General features: G+C 34.3%; 2 protein-coding genes and 1 non-coding gene across 3 annotated transcripts; all 3 read right to left on the minus strand.

Moving 5' to 3' along the window:
* Positions 1–387: 387 nt before the first annotated feature.
* On the minus strand, positions 388–495 carry LOC148579947 (small nucleolar RNA R71). Its single transcript, XR_015894546.1, has one exon. It is a non-coding gene; the product is annotated as a small nucleolar RNA R71 (small nucleolar RNA).
* An 8,436-nt stretch (positions 496–8,931) lies between these two features.
* Positions 8,932–9,531, minus strand: LOC148579948 (uncharacterized). The gene has a single exon (XM_088501174.1). The coding sequence runs from the start codon at positions 9,529–9,531 to the stop codon at positions 8,932–8,934; it is 600 nt and encodes a 199-aa protein (XP_088357300.1).
* A 10,694-nt stretch (positions 9,532–20,225) lies between these two features.
* LOC107620591 (putative LRR receptor-like serine/threonine-protein kinase PAM74) lies at positions 20,226–26,406 on the minus strand. The gene is made up of 9 exons (XM_016322725.3): positions 26,270–26,406; positions 25,532–26,078; positions 24,211–24,671; positions 21,768–21,903; positions 21,394–21,465; positions 21,210–21,278; positions 21,027–21,098; positions 20,792–20,872; positions 20,226–20,588 (listed from the first exon to the last, which is right to left on the minus strand). Exons 1-8 carry the CDS (start codon positions 26,382–26,384, stop codon positions 20,800–20,802), a joined length of 1,545 nt encoding a protein of 514 aa, XP_016178211.1. The 5' UTR covers positions 26,385–26,406; the 3' UTR covers positions 20,226–20,588; positions 20,792–20,799.
* Positions 26,407–27,263: the final 857 nt, after the last annotated feature.

A 27,263-nucleotide genomic window follows, 5' to 3' on the forward strand; every position in this document is an offset into this window, starting at 1 on the left:
GAAAATAATAACAATGCAAGGAAAATGCTTGGTGACTTCACTGCACCAAATTCCAATTTACATGGAAGAAGCATCTCAATCCCTACCATTGGAGCAAACAACTTTAAGTTGAAACCTCAATTAGTTTCTCTGATGCAACAGAACTGCAAGATTTATGGACTTCCATCAGAAGATCCTTTTTAGTTCTTAACTGAATTCTTGCAGATCTGTGATACTGTTAAGACCAATGGGGTTGATCCCGAGGTCTAAAAGCTTATGCTTTTTCCATTTGCTGTAAAAGATAGAGCTAGAATATGGTTGGACTCTCAACCTAAAGATAGCCTAAACTCTTGGGATAAGCTGGTCACGGCTTTCTTAGCCAAGTTCTTTCCTCCTCAAAAGCTTAGTAAGCTTAGAGTGGATGTTCAAACCTTCAGACAGAAAGAAGGTGAATCCCTCTATAAAGCTTGGGAGAGATACAAGGAACTGACCAAAAAGTGTCCTTCTGACATGCTTTCAGAATGGACCATCCTGGATATATTCTATGATGGTCGGTCTGAATTATCTAAAATGTCATTGGACCATTCTACAGGTGGATCCATTCACCTAAAGAAAACGCCTGCAGAAGCTCAAGAACTCATTGACATGGTTGCTAATAACCAGTTCATGTACACTTCTGAGAAGAATCCTGTAAGTAATGGGACGCCTCAAAGGAAGGGAGTTCTTGAAATTGATACTCTGAATGCCATATTGGCTCAGAATAAAATATTGACTCAGCAAGTCAATATGATCTCTCAGAGTCTAAATGGATTGAAGGAATTATCCAACAGTACTAAAGAGGCATCTTCTGAAGAAGAAGCTTATGATCCTGAGAACCCTGCAATAGCAGAGGTGAATTACATGGGTGAACCCTATGGAAACACCTATAATTCCTCATGGAGAAATCACCCAAATTTCTCATGGAAGGATCAACAAAAGCCTCAACAAGGCTTTAATAATGATGGAAGAAACAGGTTTAGCAATAGCAAACCTTTTCCATCATCCACTCAGCAACAGATAGAGAATTCTGAGCAGAATCCATCTAGCTTAGCAAATATAGTCTCTGATCTATCTAAGGCCATTTTAAGTTTCATGAATGAAACAAGGTCCTCCATTAGAAATTTGGAGGCACAAGTGGGCCAGCTGAGTAAAAGAGTCACTGAAACTCCTCCTAGTACTCTCCCAAGCATTACAGAAGAAAATCCAAAGAGAGAGTGCAAGGCCATTGATTTAACCATCTTGGCCAAACCTACAAGGGAGGGGGAGGACGTGAATCCTAGTGAGGAAGACCTCTTAGGATGTCCAGTGACCAATAAGGAGTATCCCTTTGAGGAACCAAAGGAATCTGAGGCTCATCTAGAGACCATAGAGATTCCATTGAACCTCCTTCTGCCCTTCATGAGCTCTGATGAGTATTCTTCCTCTGAGGAGGATGAAGACATTACTGAAGAGCAAGTTGCTAAATACCTTGGTGCAATCATGAAGCTGAATGCCAAATTATTTGGTAATGAGACTTGGGAAGATGAACCTCCCTTGCTCACCAATGAACTGAATGCATTGGATAGGTAGAAATTACCTCAAAAGAAACAGGATCTTGGCAAATTCTTAATACCATGTACCATAGGCACCATGACCTTTGAGAAGGCTCTGTGTGACCTGGGGTCAGGAATAAACTTAATGCCACTCTCTGCAATGGAGAAACTTGGGATATTTGAGGTGCAAGCTGCCAGAATCTCATTAGAGATGGCAGACAACTCAAGAAAACAGGCTTATGGACAAGTAGAGGACGTGTTAGTAAAGGTTGAAGGCCTTTATATCCCTGCTGATTTCATAATCCTAGACACTGGGAAGGATGAGGATGAATCCATCATCCTTGGAAGACCTTTCTTAGCCACAGCAAGAGCTGTGATTGATGTGGACAGAGGAGAGTTGGTCCTTCAACTCAATAAGGACAACCTTGTGTTTAAGACTCAAGGATCTCCTTCTGTAACCATGGAGAGGAAGCATGAAAAGCTTCTCTCACTGCAGAGTCAACCAAAGCCCCCACAGTCAAACTCTAAGTTTGGTGTTGGGAGGCCATAACCAAACTCTAAGTTTGGCGTCAAACCCCCACATTCAAACTCTAAGTTTGGTATTGGGAGGTTCCAACCTTGTTCTGATTATCTGTGAGGCTCCATGAGAGCTCACTGTCAAGCTATTGACATTAAAGAAGCACTTGTTGGGAGGCAACCCAATGTTATTTAATCATATCTATTTTATTTTCTTCTTGTTATTTCGTGTTTTATTAGGTTGATGATCATATGAAGTCACAAAAACTACTGAAAAATCAAAAACAGAATGAAAAATAGCATTGAAAATAGCACACCCTGGAGGAGAGCAGTCTGGCGTTTAAACGCCAGAAACAAGCATCTGTCTGGCGTTTAATGCCAGAAACAGGCACCAAGCTGGCGTTTAACGCCAGAAACAAGCATCTGCCTGGCGTTAAACGCCAGAAACAGGCTACATTTGGGCGTTTAACGCCAGAAACAAGCAGCAGTCTGGTGTTAAACTCCAGGATTGCACAGCAAGGGCATTTTACACACCTAATTTGAGCAGGGATGTTAAGTCCTTGACCTCACTTGATTTGTGGACCCCACAGGATCCCCTCAGGATCTGTGGACCCCACAGGATTCCCACATCTTCTTCTCTCTTCTTCACACTTTTTCATAACTCTCTTCCCTAAATACCCTTCACCAATCACCTCAATCACTCTTTCCCATCACCTCTTCACCACTCACATCCATCCTCTCTTCCCCATAAACCCCACCTACCTCTAAAATTCAAATTCTTTTCCCTCCCAAACCCAACTCTAATGGCCGAACCCTACACCCCCCTCACTCCTATATAAACCCCTCTCTCCTTCTTCATTTTCACACAATACAACCCTCTCTTCTTCTCATTGGCCGAATACATCTTCTTCCTCCATCTCCTCCATTTTCTTCTTCTTCTACTACTTTCTTTCTTCTTTTGCTCGGGGATGAGCAAACATTTTAAGTTTGGTGTGGTAAAAGCATAGCTTTTTGTTTTTCCATAACCATTTATGGCACCTAAGGCCAGAGAAACCTCTATAAAGAGGAAAGGGAAGGCAATTGCTTCTACCTCTGAGTCATGAGAGATGGAGAAATTCATCTCAAAGGTCCATCAAGACCACTTCTATGAAGTTGTGGCCAAGAAGAAAGTGATCCCTGAGGTTCCTTTCAAGCTAAAAAAGAATGAGTATCCGGAGATCTGACTTGAGATCCAAAGAAGAGGTTGGGAAGTTCTCACCAACCCCATTCAACAAGTCGGGATCCTAATGGTTCAAGAGTTCTATGCAAACGCATGGATCACTAGGAACCATGATCAAAGTGTGAACCCGAATCCAAAGCATTGGCTCACCATGGTTTGGGAGAAATACTTAGATTTCAGTCCGGAAAATGTAAGGCTAGCGTTCAACTTGCCAATGATGGAAGAGAACGCATGCCCCTACACAAGAAGGGTCAACTTTGATCAAAGGTTGGACCAAGTCCTTATAGACATATGTGAGGAAGGAGCTCAATGGAAAATTGACTCAAGAGGCAAGCCGGTTCAACTAAGAAGGCATGACCTCAAACCAGTGGCTAGGGGATGGTTAGAGTTTATTCAACGCTCAATCATTCCTACTAGTAACCGGTCTGAAGTTACTATAGACCGTGCCATCATGATCCATAGTATCATGATTGGAGAGGAGGTAGAAGTTCATGAGATTATACCTCAAGAACTTTACAAGGTGGCTGACAAGTCCTCCACTTGGGCAAGGTTAGCCTTTCCTCACCTCATATGCCACCTCTGCAATTCGGCTGGAATTGACATAGAGGGAGACATCCTCATTGAAGAGGACAAGCCCATCACTAAGAAAAGGATGGAGCAAATAAGAGATCATGGACCTCAACAAGAGCATGAGGAAATTCCCCACCATGAAATCCCTGAGATGCCTCAAGGGATGCACTTTCCTCCACAAAACTATTGGGAGCAAATCAACACCTCCCTGGGAAAATTAAGTTCCAGCACGGGACAACTAAGGGTGGAACATCAAGAGCACTCCATCATCCTTCATGAGATTAGAAAAGATCAAAGAGCTATGAGGGAGGAGCAACAAAGGCAAGGAAGAGACATAGAGGAGCTCCAAAGCACCATTGGTTCTTCAAGAAGAGGAAGACGCCACCCTCACTAAGGTGGAATCATTCTTTAATCTCCTTGTTTATTTATTTTACTGTTTTTCGATTTTTGAGCCTTATGTTTTATTGATGTTTGTGTCTTTACTATATGATCATTAATGTTTAAGTGTCTATGTCTTAAAACTATGAATGTCCTATGACTCCATCACCTCTCTTAAATGAAAACTGTTTTAAAAACAAAAGAACAAGAAGTATAGGGTTTTGAATTCATCCTTGAAACTAGTTTAATTATTTTGATGTGGTGACAATACTTTTTATTTTTTGAATGAATGCTTGAACAGTGCATATGTCTTTTGAATTTGATGTTTATGAATGTTAAATATGTTGGCTCTTGAAGAAAAAGGAAAAAGGAGAAATGTTATTTGATAATCTGAAAAATAATAAAAGTGATTCTTGAAGCAAGAAAAAGCAGTAAATACAAAAGCTTGCAGAAAAAAAAATAGCGAAAAAAAAGAAAAAAAAAAGAAAAAGCAAGCAGAAAAAGCCAAAAGCTCTTTAAACCAAAAGGCAAGAGCAAAAAGCCAATAGCCCTTAAAACCAAAAGGCAAGGGTAATAAAAAGGATCCAAGGCTTTGAGCATCAGTGGATAGGAGAGCCTAAAGGAATAAAATCCTGGCCTAAGCGGCTAAACCAAGCTGTCCCTAACCATGTGCTTGTGGCGTGAAGGTGTCAAGTGAAAACTTGAGACTGAGCGGTTAAAGTCGAGGTCCAAAGCAAAAAGAAGAGTGTGCTTAAGAACCCTGGACACCTCTAATTGGGGACTTTAGCAAAGCTGAGTCACAATCTGAAAAGGTTCACCCAGTTATGTGTCTGTGGCATTTATGTATCCGGTGGTAATATTGGAAAACAAAGTGCTTAGGGCCACGGCCAAGACTCATAAAGTAGCTGTGTTCAAGAATCAACATACTGAACTAGGAGAATCAATAACACTATCTGAACTCTGAGTTCCTATAGATTCCAATCATTCTGAACTTCAATGGATAAAGTGATATGCCAAAATTATTCAAGAGGTAAAAAGCTACTAGTCTCGCTCATCTGATTGGAGCTAAGTTTCATTGATATTTTGGAATTTATAGTATATTCTCTTCTTTTTATCCTATTTGATTTTCAGTTTCTTGGGGACAAGCAACAATTTAAGTTTGGTGTTGTGATGAGCGAATAATTTATACGCTTTTTGGCATTATTTTTAAATAGTTTTAAGTATGATTTCGTTAGTTTTTAATATATTTTAATTAGTTTTTAAATAAAAATCACATTTCTGGACTTTACTATGAGTTTGTATATTTTTCTGTGATTTTAGGTATTTTCTAGCTGAAATTGAGGGACTTGAGCAAAAATCAGATTCAGAGGTTGAAGAAGGACTGCAGATGCTGTTGGATTCTGACCTCCCTACACTCAAAGTGGATTTTCTGGAGCTACAGAACTCCAAATGGCACGCTCTTAATTGCGTTGGAAAGTAGACATCCAGGGCTTTCCAGAAATATATAATAGTCCATACTTTGCTCGAGTTTAGACGATGCAAACTGGTGTTCAACGCCAGTTCCATGCTACATTCTGGAGTTAAACGCCAGAAACAGGTTGCAAAGTGGAGTTAAACGCCAGAAACAGGTTACAAAGTGGCGTTCAACTCAAAGAGAAGCCTCTACACGTGTAAAGCTCAATGCTTAGCCCAAGCACACACCAAGGGGACCCCAAAAGTGGATTTCTGCATCATTTACTCATTTCTATAAACCCTAGTAACTAGTCTGATATAAATAGGACCTTTTACTATTGTATTAGACATCTTTGATCAGTTTTATGCTATCTTAGACCTTTATGAGGCCTGGCCACTCGGCCATGCCTGGACCTTGTTCTTATGTATTTTTAACGGTAGAGTTTCTACACACCATAGATTAAAGTGTGGAGCTCTACTGTTCCTCATGAATTAATACAAAGTACTATTGTTTTTCTATTCAATTCAAGCTTATTCCGATTCTAAGATATTCATTCGCACTTCAATATGAATGTGATGATCGTGACAGTCATCATCATTCTCAACCTATGAACGCATGCCTGACAACCACTTCAGTTCTACCTTAGATTGAATGAATATCTCTGGGATTCCTTAATCAGAGTCTTCGTGGTATAAGTTAGAATCCATGGACGGCCATTCTTGAGATCCGGAAAGTCTAAACCTTGTCTGTGGCATTCCGAGTAGGATCTGTGAAGGGATGGCTGTGACGAGCTTCAAACTCGTAAGTGCTGGGCGTAGTGACAGACGCAAAAGGATCAATGGATCCTATTCCAGTATGATCGAGAAGCGACAGATGATTAGCCATGCAGTGACAGCGCATTGGACCATTTTCACTGAGAGGACAGGATGTAGCCATTGATAACGGTGATGCCTAACATACAACTTGCCATAGAAAAGAGTATAACTGATTGGATGAAGACAATAGGAAAGCAGAGGTTCAGGAGGAACGAACGCATCTCTATACGCTTATCTGAAATTCTCACCAATGAATTAAATAAGTATCACTATCTTTATTTTATATTTTATTTATCTTTTAATTATTAAATCTCTATAATCAATTGAATTCGCCTGACTGAGATTTACAAGGTGACCATAGCTTGCTTCAAACCAACAATCTCCGTGGGATCGACCCTTACTCACGTAAGGTTTATTACTTGGACGACCAGTGCACTTGCTGGTTAGTTGTCCAAAGTTGTCACAAAGAACTAAGATTATGAACGTGCGTATTGAGTTTTTAGTGCCGTTACCAAGAAATGGAACCGTCACGATTTCTGCGCACCACTTATCCTCAGTAAAAAAAATCAGAAAAGTAGAAATCATTGCTGCAAAATTAGTTTAAAAAGAATAAGGAGAGCATTTGAAAGCTTTGGTTCAGAATAACATACTAAATCTCTCATTTAGATCTTCTTTTACTTAAAAACATTTTGATCACTATATAAGCTTTGGTTCTAAAACTCGTATTACTTGATATCCATAAGCTTGTTAAAGCTAGTATTATATTTACAAGATTCTTAACAAAAATTGGACAACGGAATTCATCATAAAAGAACTGCACTTCTTCTCCTTTAGCAAGGACACCATCCATCCACTGCATCAAGAGATAGATTTAATTAATAACATCGAGTAACTATTAATTAATAACAATAATAGGAAATATCACACTTCAAACAGATAATCAACAATTCTACACCAAAATTCCAAATGCATAGTTATAGGATTGGATCAGATCTAATGATCTCAAATCAAACTACAGATAAAACAAATACAAAGTTTTGACTCAAAACCAGAATTTATAATCCGGAAAATACTATCAAAGAAAATATATGAAAGCAACAAACAACATTTAATTTGATTTCCATTTTAGCATTCAGCAACAAACATTACAAAAAAGCAACAAGTAATCCCTAATCACACTAAACCTAAAATCAATAAAGCTAACAGAGCATAATCCCTAATTACAAAACAGCAACAAAGCATAATCCCTTATTACAAAATAGCAACAAGTAATCCCTAATCCCTAATCCATTTTTAGCAGCAGCAAGAAGATTTCAACAAAAATTTCAGAAATTAAAAAAGAACAATTTCAACAAAAATTTCAGGAATTAAAAAAAAACAGCATCACAAAATCAATTATTGTATTTCCATTAATCCATTCACAACTTCACATTCAAAAATCAGAAAACAGAGCATAAAAGGAAGAGAAAAACTGAAGAAGTGAAAGCAGTGCCACTAACCTTCGACAAAAACACGGACGGTGACCAGCGAAAGGACGGCAATAGGCAAGACGGCGGCGAGCTGCTCCAAGCCTCGAACAGAGAAGCCAGGAAGACGAGCTTAGTGTGACAAAGCTTGCGACGAGCTTGAGGCGGTGACGCGAGCTTGAGGCGGCGATGCGAGCTTGAGGCAGCGACGAGCTTGAAGTGGCGACACGAGCTTGAGGAGCCGGCGACGAGCTTGAGGGAGACTGGGAGAGAGTGGCAAGAGAAGAGAGAGGTGAGATGGGTTTTGGTTCTAAGTTAGGGAACCACGCAAGGGAGTAAGTGAGGGTCCTTTAAAGAAAAACGGTCCGGGTTATTAATTTATTTTGAAATCTAGTTTATTTCTATTATTTAAAACAGTGACCGATTTAGCAAATAATTAATTTGTAACTTTTGATTTTTAGTTTGTAACGACCCAACTCCTAGTATGCCATGGTCATACAAGAAGCTAAGTGTTACTAACTTGTCCTTCCTAATTATTAACTATTATTTAATATATGAGCCTGTGCCTTGTTTGACCGTTGCCAATTTTACGAGTAACTTTTTTTTTATTTGTTGCGGATGATAAGGTAAAATAAACAAGTATACATTGAGAGTAATAGAAAAGCAGCATAAAGAAACATAGAAATACAACTGATAATATACATCATGTACACTATAACAAAACATGTAGCGTTTACACAAGATCAAGTCAGTTTACATCCTCGTCATCCTACGTAGCTAATATATACATGACACTCCCAAGGCATGGCCTATACAAAAAGCCGCTAAGCTGGCACCCAGGCTAGCCTAACCACTATATAGCTCCTAGCTCTCGGGTGTACTAACACAAGTGAGAGACTAACTAATAGATAATGTCAGACTAGAGTGTCATCAAAAGAATGCCCCCACTGCTGTCAAACTATATCTACATGTGGCCGTTCGGAGAATCGTCGTGAGGCTCATCCATCTCCTCATCCTGCTCTATCTCTATCTCAGGATCCTCCTCCTCCTCATCGTCCGCAGCTACAGCTACACCCTCAGATCCACCAGAAATACTGCTGTCACTATGTACAAAACCATTCATGAGCACATGTCCGTTCGCATAAATAGGAGCTACCCCATCGTCCGGTAGTGTCGGCTCATCAGGCTGTGGAAAGTCAGGGATCGGCTCAGGGGGAAAGTCCCACTCTGGTGGAATCACAGGTACGTAGTCACCAGCTAACTCAGGCTCATCAGGAATGATACGCTCAGGTACCGCCTCATTCAAAGGTTGAGCTGGTATAGGGTGTCCGGGACCATTAGGAAAAGGATGTCCAAGTGCGTCAGCGTGTAACCAGGATAAGGGAAAGTCGTAAGGAGCATCGGGGTCAAAATGAGGGCTAGACAAAGGATGTTGAAAAGCTCGATTAGGTAACGCATATCGTCTAATACGAGGCTCCAAACCCATAATGAAGTAACTGTGATGTACCGGATCCTCGTAGACGTAAGGGTCCTCGAACTCATAGAAGATCACGCCCATCTCCATCTGAGGGGGAGGAAGGGAGAGAAAAGGGGTAAGAACTGGGGAGTTCTTAGTAGAGTGGGGGTTATTAGTTACATTCATTTATTCAATTTCGATTAGCAGATGAATAACAGGATACAGTAAAGTAGTAAACAGAAGTTAAAAATAGATAGAAAAATATAAAACAGAACACAAACAGAAGAATACAAGAAAATAAAGCACAGACATAGCACTCAAACAAACAAACATAAAGAAATAGATCACACATAAGAAGGAATGCAACAGAGAATGATGCGCAGACAAGAATGATGCATGTCTAGCCCTAGTACAGGCCATGAGCTCATGTGTTGGTTGGCTGCCCGCAATCCCGACATTTATCCGGTCACGAATAATCCCGATTTCCCAAATACAATTTTCCGTTCCTAAGTAAATGTGCATATAATAATAGCTGCTCATTTAAGACAGCCTCTGCTTAATGCAGGAAAGTGTATATATACTCTGCTCTGCTCTGCTCTGGGGAAGCGAAAAATAGCTGTAGGTAACTTAGTTTCCCTACAGAAGCTCTGGGTTGCATCAAGCAACTAATATACATATATATAGATATAGCTCTGGGTTGCATCAAGCAACCAATACATATATACAAATAACTCTTTATTATACTACTCTTCTCTTTATATCTCTTTACCCTGTTCTGGTTTCTCTTTTCTCTGTATCTCTTTACTTTGCTTAATTACTCTGTTCTCTGTATCTCTTTTTTCTTCTCTGATTACTCTTTCCTCTGTATCGATATTACTCTTTTTCTCTTTATCTCTTTACTTTACTCTGGTTACTCTATTTTCTGTGTTTCTCTACTCTTCTCTGATTTCTCTGCTTAACGTATGTATTTAAAGCTTATGTAAATTTCGGTATGAATAGTTAGCCTATCCCAAGTATAGGTTTATTAAGTCTATATTGAAACAGTTTAACTTTTCATATAATACCTAACCCTATTCGCAATTCAAGGACTAACTATGTTGCCCTAGTTCGTTCGCTAGTCTCTGTCTGTTTTTCTATCATTAATACTTTACAGACTTTTTCTTCGATTTTTATCTTTTCTTCAACTTCTTATCTTTCTTTTATCTTTGCCTCACTAATATGTTCTTACCACTCCCTAAGTATTTTATGAAGGTAATTATGAGATGCTGCACTTAAAGTTGTCTTTCTAAAGCTTTTACAAAAAACTGCCTTTTTCGTATTATTTTATTATTTTTATTAAAATATTATTTTTAATTAAATATTATTATTTAATATTTTATTATTATCTATTATTTTATCATTAAATTTTCTAAAATTACCTTATCTTTACCTTTAACCTTTAAAATTCACTTTTTACCACCCGTAACTTTTAATATTTTTACTTTAACCACCCTAACTTTTAGAAATTACCAAATAACCCCGCAAATACCAAAATAATTACAACCTTGCCCTTTTTAAGATCTAAAAGGTGTTCTTCAATGTTCTTCATCACACTCAAAGTGTTCTTTGTGTTCTTCGTAAATTCTTCAGATTCTTTCTCTGTTTTTATCCATTTTTCAATCTTTTCAACAACCGATTTTTACCATAATTCATAATAAATTAGCAGCCACCAAAACCCCATCTTTTCTACTTGATTTTAACACAAATTGAACCCCCAATTTAAGGGTTAGGGTTCGTTTTTTCAGCAGCCATGAAGAACACAAATTCAAAGTTGAATATCATCAAATTTCATCAAAATTTCAACAAACTTTCACCAAGAATAACTCATATAAGCAATCAATTTCAAGCATAACCAAACCATATCATAATCACACATCTCAAATACAACTAATCAAGATTAATTTCATCAAATCCTATCTGGTTTTGCTGCTCCTAATTCGGTTAGACTTTCAGGTGGTCCTTAAGCAATTTTTCCTCCAAAATCACATCAAGAACAACTTTAAATCCAAAAACCCTCAACTAACCAAATCTCACTCAGCATGTTAGGAATTGATTTCTAACCTTAGACTTGCTAGAAATTCATGTTTCTTGGCCCTCAAGTCAAGTTAAGCATGATTCCTAAGGAAGAACATCAAGAAAACACATGTTTAAGTATGTTTCCTTGAAACCGAATCAAAAGGGAGATGGTGCAGCCAACTCACGTTGATTCCAGCTTTGATAAGTCATATGATTATGTAGAGAAATAAGAGAGGATCATTTTGGTCGAATTAGAATTTTGATTTGAGTTTTAGTTCAGCAGAAATCAAGCTTTGAAGATTTTATGAACCAAGAACTTTCTCTCCTTTTTCTCTTGATGATTTTCGGCCACAATAAGCAAATGATGCAGCCTTGGGGGTTTTGGGGCTGTAAAGTGAGTTTTGATTGGTTGGCTTGGAGGTGGGTTAAAATAATATTCAAATATCTCAGGTGTATAACTACTAAAACTAGATGTATCAGAACACTTGTAAAAACATCTCAAAAAAATTATTTTCCGAGCTACTAGCATAAATGACACTAGTAACATATTTAATATGAGAATAAAATATGTATGATGAGGCCTTAGCATTGCTAAAGTCATTAGAGAGTGCTGGTGCTAAGTTGCACCAGTAAACTGTGAACCCGGTTAAACCGATTTTCTGTTTTTAACTAAAACAGACCAGGTAACCTTATAATATCATTCAAGCATCTTCTAATACTAATATAATAATAATATTATAATATTATCTCTCTTCTCTCATGAATCGAGTCCGATTCGTCAAACAGAGACTATTTACAAAAACTAGAATCAAAACTCCTAACCGATACGGTTCAAAAACTAGGTTCTTCATGATTGCGTTATCGAGCTTGCCTCAGAAGAGGTTCTAGCTTAAGGATGACATAATGACAATGAGGATTGAGATGCTTGATGATACAACAGAGGTGTTCCCTTTACTGATCTTCCGGAGAAATTTGTGCCTTTAGAAAAGATCTCGCGTACTCGAAAAACCAGGTTGTTACATAGTTTGTCTCAAATTCTGTTGCTAATAGCGACCGATTTAGGGACCAACTGCTCTAATGCTAAGATTTTATAGTTGGTCGCTAAAATCGGTCGCTATATTAATCCTTAGCAACCGATTTAGTGACTACTACCTTAGCGACCGAATTAGCGACTAATTATTTTATCAACATATTTTTAAGTCGGTTGCTAATTCAGTCGCAAAATTATAAAATAGCAACCAATTTAGCGACCGAATACTTTAAAACCAACATTTTATAGTTGGTCGCTAAATCGGTCGCTATCTTAACATTTAAAAACCGATTTAGTAACCAACTTCTTAGCGACCGATTTAGCAACCAACCACCATTAAGCTTGTTTTTGTATTGGTCGCAAAATCGGTCCCTAAATTAAAAATAGCAACCGATTTAACCACCACATACCCTAAAATCTTTTTTTTTTGTTTTGGTTGCTAATTCGGTCGCTAAGTTAAAAAAATAGCGACCGATTTTAGCGACCAACTAGATTGGCTTTGTCATTGGTAGCTAAATCAGTCACTAATTTTTATTTTACCGACCAATTTAGCGACCAAGAGTGGGTGGTTACTAAATCGGTCACTAATTGAAATTTAGCAACCGATTTAGTAACTGATTTTTTTTAAATCCTAAAAAAGTTTGATTGGTCGGAAAATCGGTCACTAATAGGGACCGATTTTGTTGGTCGCTATTTTGAAACTTTCTTGTAGTGTTTGAATAGTAGTGCCAAGCTGGTAGCCTTGGTCATGAAGGATTAGAAGTTGAGTCGTTACACTTCTGATTGTCCTGCTTGGCTGCTCCGCCCGTGCTTTTCCTTAGCTGTCCTGTTTCTGGTTCATTCTTTTTCTATTTTCTCTAATTAATTGATGGTTAGTTTTTAATAATGTATTTGTGTAGATAAATGATTTTGAGTTGCATCTTGCTTACTTGTTAATTGTATTTAATAATTTATAATTATTTTTGGATTACCTTAATATCAATTTAATTGTTGATAAATTTGATTGACGAATTTTTTCCATTGCCTCTTTTTCTTTGGATTTCTCTGGACTCTTGTTTGTAATACTATGAACATAACAATTTTCTAACTAGTTTCTTTTTATTACTATTCTTCTCGTCGCAGGCTAGTGAGCGCATAGCCTTACTATAGATGATGACTAAGGTGATGCACCTTGTACATTGTTTGTCCTTGATACGTTTCTCAGTTTGTATATCCACCTATTTCCACCATCCTTATTTATCTAAATAAAGAAAATATCGAGTGTCTTTTATGCTTTAATGTGTTATTTGTAGTATGCTTTTGATTGTAAGTGAATAACAAGCTTGATAGTTACATTGTGAGGTGGTTCTAGCTTTGTCGTAAGATTTTGAATAATGTGTTTATTCTTAATTGAAGAAAAAATTGATATTAGTTTGTTCAATATTTTACTCTTTAAAGTGTTAGTTGATTGTTGTATAAAATGTGTTGTGTGATGCTATTCTTTTTATACTGAATTAGTAATCTTTGGATGATGGTCTACTTCTTGCTTTCTTTTTTATTATGTAAAGTTATAAATTTACTTCTAATTTTTTTGAGAGAGATTGTAGTTTTTCCCATTAGTTTTACACATATAACTTTGAATTTTGTTAGGTTAAAGATATTGAATTTTAATATTTAAAATTATATATTGAATTTTTAAATAAATTTTTTAAAATAATAAATTTAAGTTTATCGGAAAATAAATTCGATGATAACAAGTTTTAAAATTTGGCAATTACAAGTTTATATCTGCTAGTAATTAGTGGCGGATGAAAAAATTCGCCAATAAATAATTACCGGCGAGGGTTATACCATTAGATTTATTTGGTAAATCAGTCAGTAAATCCAACGGCGGCGATTTTCTTGTAGAGTCATGGATGCGAATGCCCATGTCAAAAGAGCAAGATCAATTTTCTTCCACTCTTTGTATGAGGGTGATTCTTGATGGGTTGATGCTGAGTTTTTCTTGGAGGAATCAGAATCGATGGAACTTGTCTTGGATAATGCAGAATCATCTCTTTTGGTAGCATCTTCAGACTCTTTTTTCTGAATTTTTTGTGACTGTGATAATAGATGCATCTTGGGATGGAATTTTGGATGAATCCATGTGGTCTTCAAATTCAAGAGTTTGAAGGATGATGATAACACTCTGACGCGACACCAAGTACTGAAGTTATCTTCATCTAATTTGTCTGGTATTGGAGCAAGAGTGCTCTTGGTGTTGAGTAAAAATTTGAAAGAGAAAAAGGTCATAGATCTTGTTAGGTTCTGGATACCATATCAATGATTTTTGAGGTAAAAGAAAATGAATGAACTAAAATAATGAGGCCATAGAAGATTGCACTAACAGAGAGAGAGAAAAAGGAATTACGAGTTTTAAGTAGTGTGAATGATCATGCCTTGCATGACTTGCTATACATGTATATGTACTAGTATATACTAACTGAAAAGTCATCATTTACTAAAACTCTACAAAGTGCTTACTCATTCAAAACAAATACTCTTCTATGCTAACTAACTCAAGCTGATAACAAGGTGCTAACTCATTCAAAACCAATACTCATTTATACTAATAACTGACTCAAGTTAATCATGTAATTGATCTTGAGCTTTCATTTTCCTTAATAAAAAAAGCGTCTAATTTGATAATGATTATTATTAGTAGGATGGATTGTTAGAATAAATTTTATGCAAAAATATATAAAAATAATAATTGATGAATTAGAAATTTAATTATTTATCAATTAATATCAACTAATTTTTGAAAATTCTATTTTAAACTTTTAGCAATAATTTAATAAACATTCGAAGATACAAATATTTGCTAAAATCTATCACTCATCTCCTACGCCTCTTTGAGATGAGCATCCTTGTGTGTAAAACAAGTACTTCTACCATTCGCCATTAAAATGAAAAGATAAAAATGTTGTACCTATTTTTTAACAATGAGGCATTATTAAATTTACTTTATATTATGTCGAGAAATTATTTTTATATAAAAAAGTGCAAGTAACACACTACTAGAAAACTAGTTATTACAAACAGATATTTCCGATGGATTTTATACCACGAAAATACAGACAAAATTTCAGAGAGATTTTTTGTCGGAAAACAAAAAAAAATAATTAGCATAAATTAAAAACAGAAAAGAGAATCCGTCGATAATTCTGTCGAAAAAATTATTTTTTTTGTGGGAAATGATTACACACGGAAAATTCGTCTGTAATTTAAAATATTCCGTCCAAAATATTAAAATAAGAGTTAAATTCTCGTTCCTCTCTTCCCTTTCTCAGAATACCCTATCCTTCGCGGGCTCCTCACCCATCCCCTCCAAATCCTTCGTCGGCGGCACCTCTCGCTGTTGCACCGCCGTTTCCCGAAGCTCCATCACACCCCTTTCCCAATCTCTCCGTCACACCCGTTCACCAGTCTCTCTCTTTTAGCTTCGACGCTGATGAATTTCGCCACCCTCTCAACACCATTTTCTGTCGCCGCTCGTAGAAGCTCATCAGCGTCGTCGCCGCTTCTACCATTTCTTCTCGTCGCCGTTGGTTCAGGTAGGCTCCGTCGTCCCTTCTGTTCTGTTCTAAAAACAATTTAGGATTTTGTTACAGACACAGAGATGGAAAGCTTTATGTGAAGGAACTCCAATTTGTTGAGCATTGAATTGAATCAGATTGGGTATATTTTGGAATGGACTTTGTTGAATATGCATTCTACTTGTTTGTTGTTTTGTCTATTTCTGACTTTTTGTTGTTGTAGGGTCTCGAAATCCATGGAGATCAATGGTAAATTAATTTGGCATAAGAAAACATGCTTGCGCTTTTCAATCAAATAATGAGCCTTTCAACCTTCAAGTCCTTATTTTTTTTGTTAACATTCTCTTAAAATGCTGATTCTTAGGCCGTTTCTAATGTTCTACTTCAATTTCTTACAAAATTGGTTAATTTAGCTTTGGAGCATCTGTTTCTAAAGTTGTTACCAACAGTTTTACTATTTTCATTTATTAAGATATATGCTCCCACCATTTCTGATCTGCAAGTGAGTATGTATTGCCATGGTCTTTGTATTATTGAATATTTGAATTGTAAGATATGTTCAATGATGTGTTGTTTATTTTGGTCTCTTTAGAGATTTATCCCAGCTGAATTTGGAGCAGACCCTACCAAGGTTCAAATATATGACCAGGAGGATGGCCGTAATTTATAGGCACCCAAACTCAAAATTTGCCAGATGGTTGAGGCTGAACGCATTCCATATACCTGCATTTGCTGCAATTTCTTCATAAAGATTTTGCTCCCTTCTCTTGTTCAGCCAGGCTTAAATGCTCCTCCTAGTGACAAGGTTACCATATTTGGTGATAGGAACACAAAAGTTCTGTTTGATCGAAGACTATTGCTAATTTCTTATCACGTAATTGTTATTCTTTTTGTTTGATGCTTATTTATGAAGGGTTTCTTTGCAGGCGTATTTGTTAAGGAAAATGATGTCGCTGCCTTCACTATTAGCACAGTTGATGAACCCCGCACCTTGAACAAAGTGTTGTACTTGAGACCCTCAGAAAACATTTATTCTCTGAATGAACTAGTCGAGATGTGGGAAACTAAAATTGGGAAGAAGCTTGAGAAATCACACGTCTCATAAGAAGAGCTGATCAAGAAAATCGAAGGTAATACTTTGACTTCAAATTGATTGTGACTATGTTGCTGCTTCTTGTCACTTTTGTCAATTAAGCATCAAGATTCTAGACGGCATGAAAAATCATCTCATGTTAAGATTGACAGTGATATGAAGTTTCTATTTATATATAGAGAAATATAAGGAAAACTTCTAATTCAATGCATTAGGTGAGTGTTTGATATGTCTTGCAACCCTAGTTCAATTTCTCTTGACTAGTTTTGCTGGTTTTGAGTACCAAAATGGCAAAATCATTGTGGTATCTATTTGGAGTATTTGGTTGGCTTGAACACAATTCACACACCTTCAATTTAAATTCTTGGACCGACAAGTTTTATGGGATATGATTAGATGCTTGGTATCTTTTTGGTGTATAAATTCTTGAACATAATTCACACACCTTAAATACTTATATCTGAAATAGTTTTCGCAGATGTGGTATGAATATCTGCTCTTTATATTCAACTTATTTCTTAAACATGCTCATCATCGTCAAGATTAAATTCTTCCAATTAGTTCTAAAATGATACAGCAGTGAATTATTTTGGCAGATTCAGGACCAATTTGAGATATTTCATCTTTCAGGACTATTTTGACAATTAATACTATTTGTGATGCTAGGATTTTCCTAAGGTATGTATATGTTGATCTTGGACTTTTTAATTGGCACAAATCTGCATTGGAAATACAGCAAATGTTCTTGAAATTCTTAATGTCATGTTTGTTGCCATATTTAGCAGAAAGTAATTATCAACTACCAAACTAAAAATATTTGGATGTAGTTAGTATTGTCCTATTTATTGGATTGGTCAAAATATGTTCTTGTCATAGTGGCCCTAAAGTACCAAACTAGCAAAATGAAATCAAAATCTACTATGTAGAACATACTTCATGTGAAGTAGAATCTTGAAGTTATTATGAGTCAGTAAACTTTAAAAGCATGAAAAATGAAGGATAATAATGTACAAATGCCTGTTAATTATATATATTTTGTAGGGGTGAAAATGGAGAATCGAGATTGGGAATCAGAAGAGCTGTTCGACCAAGAAATGGTCTTCCTGAGTCTATTGTTGGTAACCAAAGTTGTTATCCCAATTTCCTTTCTTCTGTGGCTAATGCTATATCAGCAAAAAGCATGTTTCATGTTTTCTACAGTCCAAGGTAATAGATCAGAAAGATGTTTTCTTTTGTTTTTAGTTCTTATCAATATGCAAATCCGGTCTAGGGATTAAATGTTCAGCCATCTAACTTGCTATATTGCAGGGCAACTCATGCAGATTTTGTTGTATCTTATAAAAAGTATGCCAAAAGCATCAAGAATCCGGTGACCATTGGCACATGATTCAAAATGAAATTTGAAATGGATGAATCACCTGAAAGAAGGTCAACAGTGGCAATAGCTATGAATATTTTAGCTGCATACATCTCACGAAAATTTATATCCTGTGAGGAACATGAATCAATCTTCTTACCTTGCAGGTGTACTAGTGGTATAGTGACTGGAATGAGTGATTTGGATCCATACAGATGGCCTAAATCAAAATGGAGGTGCTTAATGGTACATTTTCAGTTTTTCTTGAAATATGCACCATGTTTTCCCCCCAAACATTTTCTCTAAGTTTACTGCTTTAATATCCAACAGGTCTTGTACCTTAAACTTATTTACTTTTTGACTGGTTACAAACTGATTTGGAAGAGGAAAAGGCACATGAAATTGCCAAGTTACAGGATGCTTTGCATGCAATAGTGAGCTTCACTTATTTTTCTTTCTCTTTTTCTCCTATTAACTTGCAGCCCCAAATCGAAAGTCACTGGAACTAGACCAGATGTTGAGGTGAGCTTCACTTATTCATCTCAAGAATACATTGTATATAGATTATGTTGTCACTATTTTTTTATTTTTGTCAGAATTTGATACTTGGAAAATAGATGAGAAATGGAAAAGTTTAAGGAGGCAGAGAAGACTGAGGCAGATGATCAATTCATAACCCCACTTTTTGAATCAATGGACACAATAATGATGAATGGTTTCTGTACAGATGAAGTTCCAATTTTAGAACCTAATTAAGCAACCTTATTGTATATTTTGACTTAATTAGAGGACAATAGTTGATGTATCAATAAACTTTGTTGATGTATAGTTGTTACTTGTTATTATAATTGATGTATCAACACTTTGTTTATATTTTGAATTATATTGACTTGTTTGTTTATAGTACTTTTCTTTTAGTTTGATAATACAATAAATTTGTTTATTTTTTGAAATATTATAAATATTCGAATACAAATTAGATAAAAATTTGTATTAAATTTATATTTATTTTGTATGAAAACAAGTTTGTTTTGTAATTGAAAAATACAAAAATTATTTTACCTTACTGACAGATTTATAGACAGATTTTTTATCTGTAATCAGAGTGTGAGATGATTTTCCAAGGTTCAAATTACAGACAGAAAATCTGTCGAAAAATCCGTCTGTAATTACAGATGGAAAATCTGTCTGCAAATCCGTCTGTAATTACAGATGAAAAATTTGTCGAAAAATTCGTCTGTAATTACTGACAGAAAATCCGTCGGAAAGTTCATCGACTTCGGAAACGGATGGAAAATTTACAGAGGAAAAATTCGTCAGTAACTGGTAAAAATCCATTGGTAATTTTCTGACAGAAAAAAATTCGTCGGTAAATAATTTCTAATGGGGCTTTTATAGAGGGACAAATTTCGTCGGTAACCGAAATCCGTTTGTAATAAAGACTAAATTTGTCTATAAATCTATCTGTATTAATCCATTTTCTAGTTGTGACGGTACGTTGAAATGTGATTATCGTGTATAATAAATCTTGAATGAATTTTCGTTGTTACAATAATTTGGCATGAACCTTAACCTTTAAAAAATAAATCAGTCTATAACCCATATAGCTTCTTACAATCTGGAGAAGAATAAGGTAGAGTTCTACTAGATTAACCTTAGATTATTTTTTCACAATCTACCATATATATTACCAATACATACATCATTTAAGTCATACACATACATCCTGTTAGTATATAATGTTGATTGTGATCTAATATTTCTAGAAGCAAAATCAAATATCTCCAATTGGAATTTCATCAAATCTGTTTTCTGTATATTCTTTACTAATTTATAGTGTATATATGTTTCATATATGATTTTTGGTTTACAATATGATGCTTGACAACAATGCCATCAAATTTGAGAAACAAACAACATTGGTGCTTTAATGTGGTGCGTGCATGTCAGATAGTCTTTGTTTCCATACTCCATGAATGTATGAATGTATCAAAACATTAAATGCCACACACCAAAATTTGAAGTGGCACTGTGCAGAGCTTGACAAATGACAAATGAAGTTTCTGGAGCTACCTTAAAAACCAAATAAATAAAAACAACCATCACTTAATTAGAAATATCAAATTGATGAGTTATACGATACCTGAAAAGTTTAATTTGGTATGTAAACATATTTCTGTTTTTATTTTCATATTTCTTCTTTTTTAATTAAAAGCAGAAAGTAACACCCAAAAAAAAGTAGAAAATTAGTGGCCATATATGTATATTAGACTTACTTATATTTTCACTCCACTAATTTTCCTTGTGTTGCGATGGGAATTTTGCCAGCAGAATTTCCAGCTTGAAAGTCAGAATAACTAGTTCCATAGATACCATTTTTCAAAAAGCACATGCATCAAAGTTAGAAACAAGTCAACCAACCCTTAATGAGTAACTTTAAATAAAACTTTTTTAAAAAAAAATCAATACTAAAAAATTTTTGTTTTGAAATAATGGCAAATTAAATCTTACACTTCACGAAGTTTTGGGAGTTGATTTAGTGACGCAGGAAGTGAACCTTCAAAGTTGTTCTTCTCCAAATGCCTTAGTATTGACATTGATAATCAAAGATTTAAAAGAAGAAAAAAGAAGTCGGTTAGAGATTAGAAATTAAGAATACTTTAAGATAATAAGTGAATGTTTTGCACTACATACAAAGTTTCTAACTCCTTCAATCCACTTAAGTCGGGAATGTGGCCTGAAAACTTATTGCTCCCAAGCCAACTGTACTCAAATAATCAGAAAATAAATTAACATGATTAAGTAGTATTAATTAAAACAAAAATAAATTAAATTAAATTAAATTAGTATCATAAAGTAAAAGTGCTAGATTCCGTACAGATGATTAAGTGCACTTAGATTGTTAATACTTGCAGGAAGCGACCCAGCCAGCCCCGCATTTGTTAAGTTCCTTCACAAATACAAATATTCCAAAAACCATGTGAAAATCCACAATCCAGAAACAATTGTTATTGTGAAAGAAGCCAAATTGAATGAACTAAATCAAAACAAACCAAAGAGGGTCGTCGTTAAGAATTTTATTTCGTACATCCTTTCTTCTTTCGTGATTTTACTTTTTAACCACTATGCTACTTATAAACAAAAAATAAGAATATATACGTATACATAATAACTAATTTAGTTTACTAATTTTTAATACGCACGTATGCTTTTTACTTTTAAAGAAAAAGAAAAAGGCACGTATAAACTTACAGTGAAATGACTCGTGCATTAAATTCATTTGTGCATGTAACCCCTGTCCATGAGTTCCCTTGAGGTAGGCAAGGATCACCCTTCCAATCAGCTGGTGGTTTCTCAATACTTTTAGCCAGGTCTTCCATTGCAATTACTATTATTGGAATTCATCAAAGAAATAAATAAATTATTCGAACAAATAAACATAAATATATAATTATTTATAAAAAATAAAATTTTATACAAGTGAATAATGAATTGATAGTAATACTATTTTGACTATGGTGTCTACATATTAAAAAAAATAAAATGCATGTTTAATCCGCATGCTTTTCTCTTAAAGTATAAATAAATAAATAATCCCACTACATATCCAATAGTTTTTGCCAACAAAGTTTAATTAAGTTGGTCCAAACTCCGAAAACAACTCACAGAATAAGCGCATAAATCACGCTTCTCCTTTTTCTTAGTGTTCCTTCTTCTTTTTCACGTATTTCCTTCATTTTCATTGTTATTCTTTTAATAGTTTTGTAATATTATGTATTTTTTTTGTTTGATTTTTTTATTCTTATTAAAAGGATAAAAAAAAAGATTATGAAAAGAAGAAGAAGAAGAGGGAGGAGTTTTAAGTTCTGAAAATTTTATCAAAAAGTAGCATCAAAACATTTTGAACGTGATACAAGAAGTTTATTACTTTTGACATCGAAATTTTTTAACCGTGATACAGGTTCTTGTTAAAAGGGTAAAATGATGATGATGGAGAGTTTTAAATTATGCAGAATTTATTAAAAAAATAACACCACAATTTTTTAACTATGACACAGAAAATTTTTAAATTTTGACATTGAAATTTTTTAACTGTAACATAAAAATTTCTTAATCGTGTCATTTCTAACTAAATGATGTACTTTTTTAATATTAAACTAGTTGAGTGGTATTGAATTATGAGAAGGTGAAAAAGAAACGAGAAGATGATGAGGATAATGATTAAAAAAGAAGAGGAGGAGGAAGAGTTTTAAATTGTGTAGAATCTATCAGAAAAATAACACCAAAACTTTTTAACTATGACACAAAAAAATTTTAATTTTGACACCGAAATTTTTTTAACCATGACACAACTTGTTAAAAAAGTTAAATAAGAAAAATTATGAAAATGTGAAAGAAGAAGAATGATGATGATGATGATGATAAAAAGGAAGAGGGGGAGGAACGGGATCTTTAAATTATGCATAATTTATTAAAAATAGCACAACGAAATTTTTTAACTGGACATAGAAAATTGCTTAATCAAAATTTCTTATCATTGAACTAATTGAGTGATACTGAACTCGAGAGATCTAGTAATTTCTATGTCATTTAAAGTAATATATAAGAAATTTAGTCATTTATGTGTCATTTGTAACAATTTGATGTGTCATCCACCAGAGATTTTGGTGTCATTCACAAAAAAAAAACTTGTGTTATTCATAAAAAATTTGTGTCAATTACAACTAAATGATGTGTTTTTGTTATCATTAAATTAATTGTGTGATATTTAACTAAAAATAAGAAGATATGGTGATGATAACGAAAAAGAAAAAAATAGAAGAAATAAAATGAAAAAAAAAAGAAAAAAAAAGAAAAAAAAGAGGAAGAAAGAGGTGGTAGTGGTTATGGTGACAACAATAATAATAACAAAAAAGAAAGATGAAAAAAAAAGAGAAAAAGAAGTAGAAATAACAGTATTGTAAGTTAAAATAAAAAGAAGAAAAAGAAACACGTACATCAATTAACATGTAAATGTAAAATACGTTATAACAATTTAGTTGGATTTAGTTAAATATTTTATTTGGTTATAGAATGTTTTCAACAATTAAATATGCAGAAATAGAGTTAGATTAATTGATTAATTGATTAATTAAGTTGCATTAATTCTGTTTTTGAGGCTAACATAAAAATATATATTATGTCCCGATTTTTAAATGTACAAATTTTATAATAATTTTTGTTTGAAAATAAGTTTGTTTTTCTGTGTTTTTAACATCATAAAATTAAAAAAATAAAATAAATTATATAACTAATTATTATTCACATAAGGATATTTTGTATGTAAAGATAATATAGATGTAAATTGTTAAATAATTTAATATATTTGATTAAATAAACTAACATAAATGTGTATCTTTACTGTTATATTCAAATAAAAATACCTTTACGTAAATAACTACTTTTATATATGCTTATAGAGAATATATATGTAATTCTATCTCAAAAATATATATGTAGGAAAATCATTTTAAAAAAATGAGCATCAACTAATTTTTTTATTATAAATTTTTTAACTTTATTTTTTTTATAAAATTTATAATCTAAATTTAAAATTTAATATTAAATTTATAACTGGAAAAAAACTTTCCAGCTGAAGTCAACGTATAGTAAACACAAGAGCGAATAATGACAAGAGAAGTTAGTTAAAAGTTACCATCTCTTGTCCGAGTATGGCCACCGAGTGGAAAAACCTGATAGACTTCACCAGCATTGATAACTGGTGCTACCTCTCCCCTGGTACTGGTTAATGTAATCTTGGTGTGCCCAGAAAGTGGCCACTGGGCACCATAAACCGTTACACCCTTAGTTGTGGCATTAAGTCTGGAGAAGAATTTGTTTTCATTAATGGAAACATCAAAGATTCTCCAACTATCAGGGCTTGGAATTCTGTTATCTTGGAAATACAGCGAGATGTAATACTGGGACGCTGGAAGTGCTACTGTGGGCCAATTGATTTCAAGTGTCTTGTCATTGGTGGTTATTCCTGCACTGAATGCTTTTGCTGGTGGAAGGTTCCAGAAGTCTGAAGAACTTACATTTGATTGGCTTTTCACAACGTACTTTTGTTGCTCTTTGTATGGTTGCCACATGCGGTTAAATTGGTCATCTGGAAAACTAGGTTAACGTACACATGCATTTTAATTATTAGAATGAACTATTCTCATCATGCCTTATTTTATTTCACATTTATATATCTTGTGTTCAGAAAGGGTACAAGAATCCAATATTAGAGCTAGGTATTTTAGTTTTCCAAGTTCTAGACCAAAATTTTCTGTTTCTCTACTAAAAATTAATCGTATGTATAAATACATGCACATAGATAGAATTAGAGCATTTTCTTGAAAGGGGTCATAGTGAAAAACATAACCTTAATAAAGAGAAAAATGAAAAAAAGGAGGGCCAACATAAAAATTAAAGAATTTTATATATACAAAATTTTAATTTGGGCCCGTTATGTACTATAAATTTTCTGCGTATTTCACTTATTTTTAATATTTATTTTATATTTTAATATATATTTTATATGAATAATTAATCTAATAATTAAATTTTTATGTATATGTAATATAATTATAATATTTTATTGAATTTTTCCATAATCATTTTAGTCATTCATGCACTAATTTTAAATTGATAAAATCAATCATTGATTATGAAAGCATTTATTAAAATACAATCATTTAACAGAAATTCTAGAACAACTTTAATTTTGTTGCTATTTTCTTTAGAGTGTTGGAATTTTTAGTAGAAAAAAAAATGAGGTAATTATTGTCACATAGAATTTGTATTTTCTTCTCTCTTTATCTTTTCCATCTTCCTTTTGTTTGGAAAAACAAACATGCATGTTAAAAAAAATTGACGAATTATCAACCCCAAAAATTACTCAAATACCCAAGCAAAACTAACCTAATCTAACATAATTAGTTTTGAAGTTATTAAATACTTAACAAGTTTTAAAGTAGAAGAAGATGTACCTAATGAAGTGTTGACTTCCAAAAGCATGCCTAGCAACAGCTACAAGGGCATACTTGTCAAAATCAGTGGGATTATAGACAGAAGAATCCAGAAGAGTGAGGTCCAGGGCTGAGATGAAGGGACTTGAACTACCAGTATATTTGTTCCTCGCCACACACACCCCCAAATTCCTCCCCATTGCTCGTAACACAACCTCATAGTAGGAGCTAAGACCCTTGGCATAGTCATCCGTCGTGTTCACAATGCTCCACCGCGTCCCTTCCACGATCTGGTCAAACACCGGCGGTTGGTTCTTGCCGTCAAAATTCCCGTAGTAATACACCGTTTTCAAGAGGTATCTGTTGTTCTTGGTTACTGGGAAAGAATAGCAGAATTTCCTCGACGCTGCATCGGGAAAGTAACGCAACGTAGTGAGTAAGGGTGATATGTCTGGTTTTGTAATGGTGGCGGAGTTTCCAATCTTGATGTATTTCCCATCACTATCAGGAATGTATTTCAGGCCATCCACCGTTATACCTTGGGTTGCCCCGCAGTTTATAAAATACCCTGCATGCAGATACGCTTTCAGATATCTTCATCTGTAATGCAAATAATTTAATTCGACGTAAAATTGGATTTGCAGCAAGTTGGTGATAACAATGATGATTATATATTTATTGATGATGATGAATTGGATTATTGCATTGGAATTTGGGGTTAATTTGATTCATTTAAGGGTAATGTTTTGTTAATAATACCTGAAGGGTTGGAAGCTATGGCAAAGAAGGGGGCAGTAAGAAGGCACAGAGATAGGAGCAAAATGGAGGGGCTCATGTTATTGTCATAAGCCACTACTGCCCCACCTGAAAGCATGCGATTTGGGAAGCTATGTCGTTGTTTTGTTGGGAAGGTAAGGAGGAGAAGGCGAAAGAGAAGGTGGTGTGCGACATGGCAAAAGCTAAGGTTTCAGATTTACATTTGGAGTTGACACGTCCTGGGTTGTCCTGAAAGATAGAAAATTGGTCATGCCTTAGATCTAAACTTGGGGTGACCTTATTCTAATAACAACAACAGTAAATAATAATAATAATAATAATAATAATAATAATAATAATAATAATAATAATAATCTATAACAATATATAATGTAAATGAGTTATACTATGTATACACCAAAATTAGTTATGTCAGTCACTAGTATAAAACACATGCTGGAATATGAATACACATTGAAAATAAATTAAGTTACACTTGTATTTATACACAAATACATTGGTGGCTAATTTCAATAGCTAACTTTGATGTACAAATAACATTTTTGAATGTGAATACATAGAATTTTGGTATCCAAGTTTAAGTTCTAATATTACCCTTAGTGATAGAAGTTGTCTCGTACATATTTCAGTTATATTAAATAAATAAAATAACTTCCACAATTAACAGCAACTTATATTTTCCTATCTCATTTTTATCTGTTATTTCACTAACAGTTATAGAAATATCATGTCTAATCTCTTCTTCAATTTTTTATTTCCAATTAATCTATTCTTTTATTTTTTTTTTTTTACTTTTTTCAATTTTTTTTTTACTTTTTTTCCCAATTCTAGATGTGCTTCTTTATATAGAACAATTATTTGGATAAATTTTTAGGCTTCTTGAATTAGATAATGATTATGCCAAATGTTGGTTTTTGGCGCAATATATGAAAGGAGAAAAAGAATAAATAAAATATAAAGAAGTATTTAGTGAGAG

Source organism: Arachis ipaensis, chromosome B10 (assembly GCF_059453495.1).
Source record: "Arachis ipaensis isolate K30076 ecotype BB chromosome B10, ASM5945349v1, whole genome shotgun sequence".
NCBI lineage: Eukaryota > Viridiplantae > Streptophyta > Magnoliopsida > Fabales > Fabaceae > Arachis > Arachis ipaensis.

What these genes read in the sequence shown, in the direction of transcription:
- LOC148579948 (XM_088501174.1), bottom strand. Translation starts at nt 9,531, where the DNA reads ATGGAGATGGGCGTGATCTTCTATGAGTTCGAGGACCCTTACGTCTAC.
- LOC107620591 (XM_016322725.3), bottom strand. Translation starts at nt 26,384, where the DNA reads ATGCTTTCAGGTGGGGCAGTAGTGGCTTATGACAATAACATGAGCCCC. An exon ending in AATGCACGAGTCATTTCACT is followed by an intron (nt 21,466 to 21,767) that starts GTAAGTTTATAC and finishes GTATTTGTGAAG; the next exon opens with GAACTTAACAAATGCGGGGC. An exon ending in CTAAGTGCACTTAATCATCT is followed by an intron (nt 21,279 to 21,393) that starts GTACGGAATCTA and finishes ATTTGAGTACAG; the next exon opens with TTGGCTTGGGAGCAATAAGT.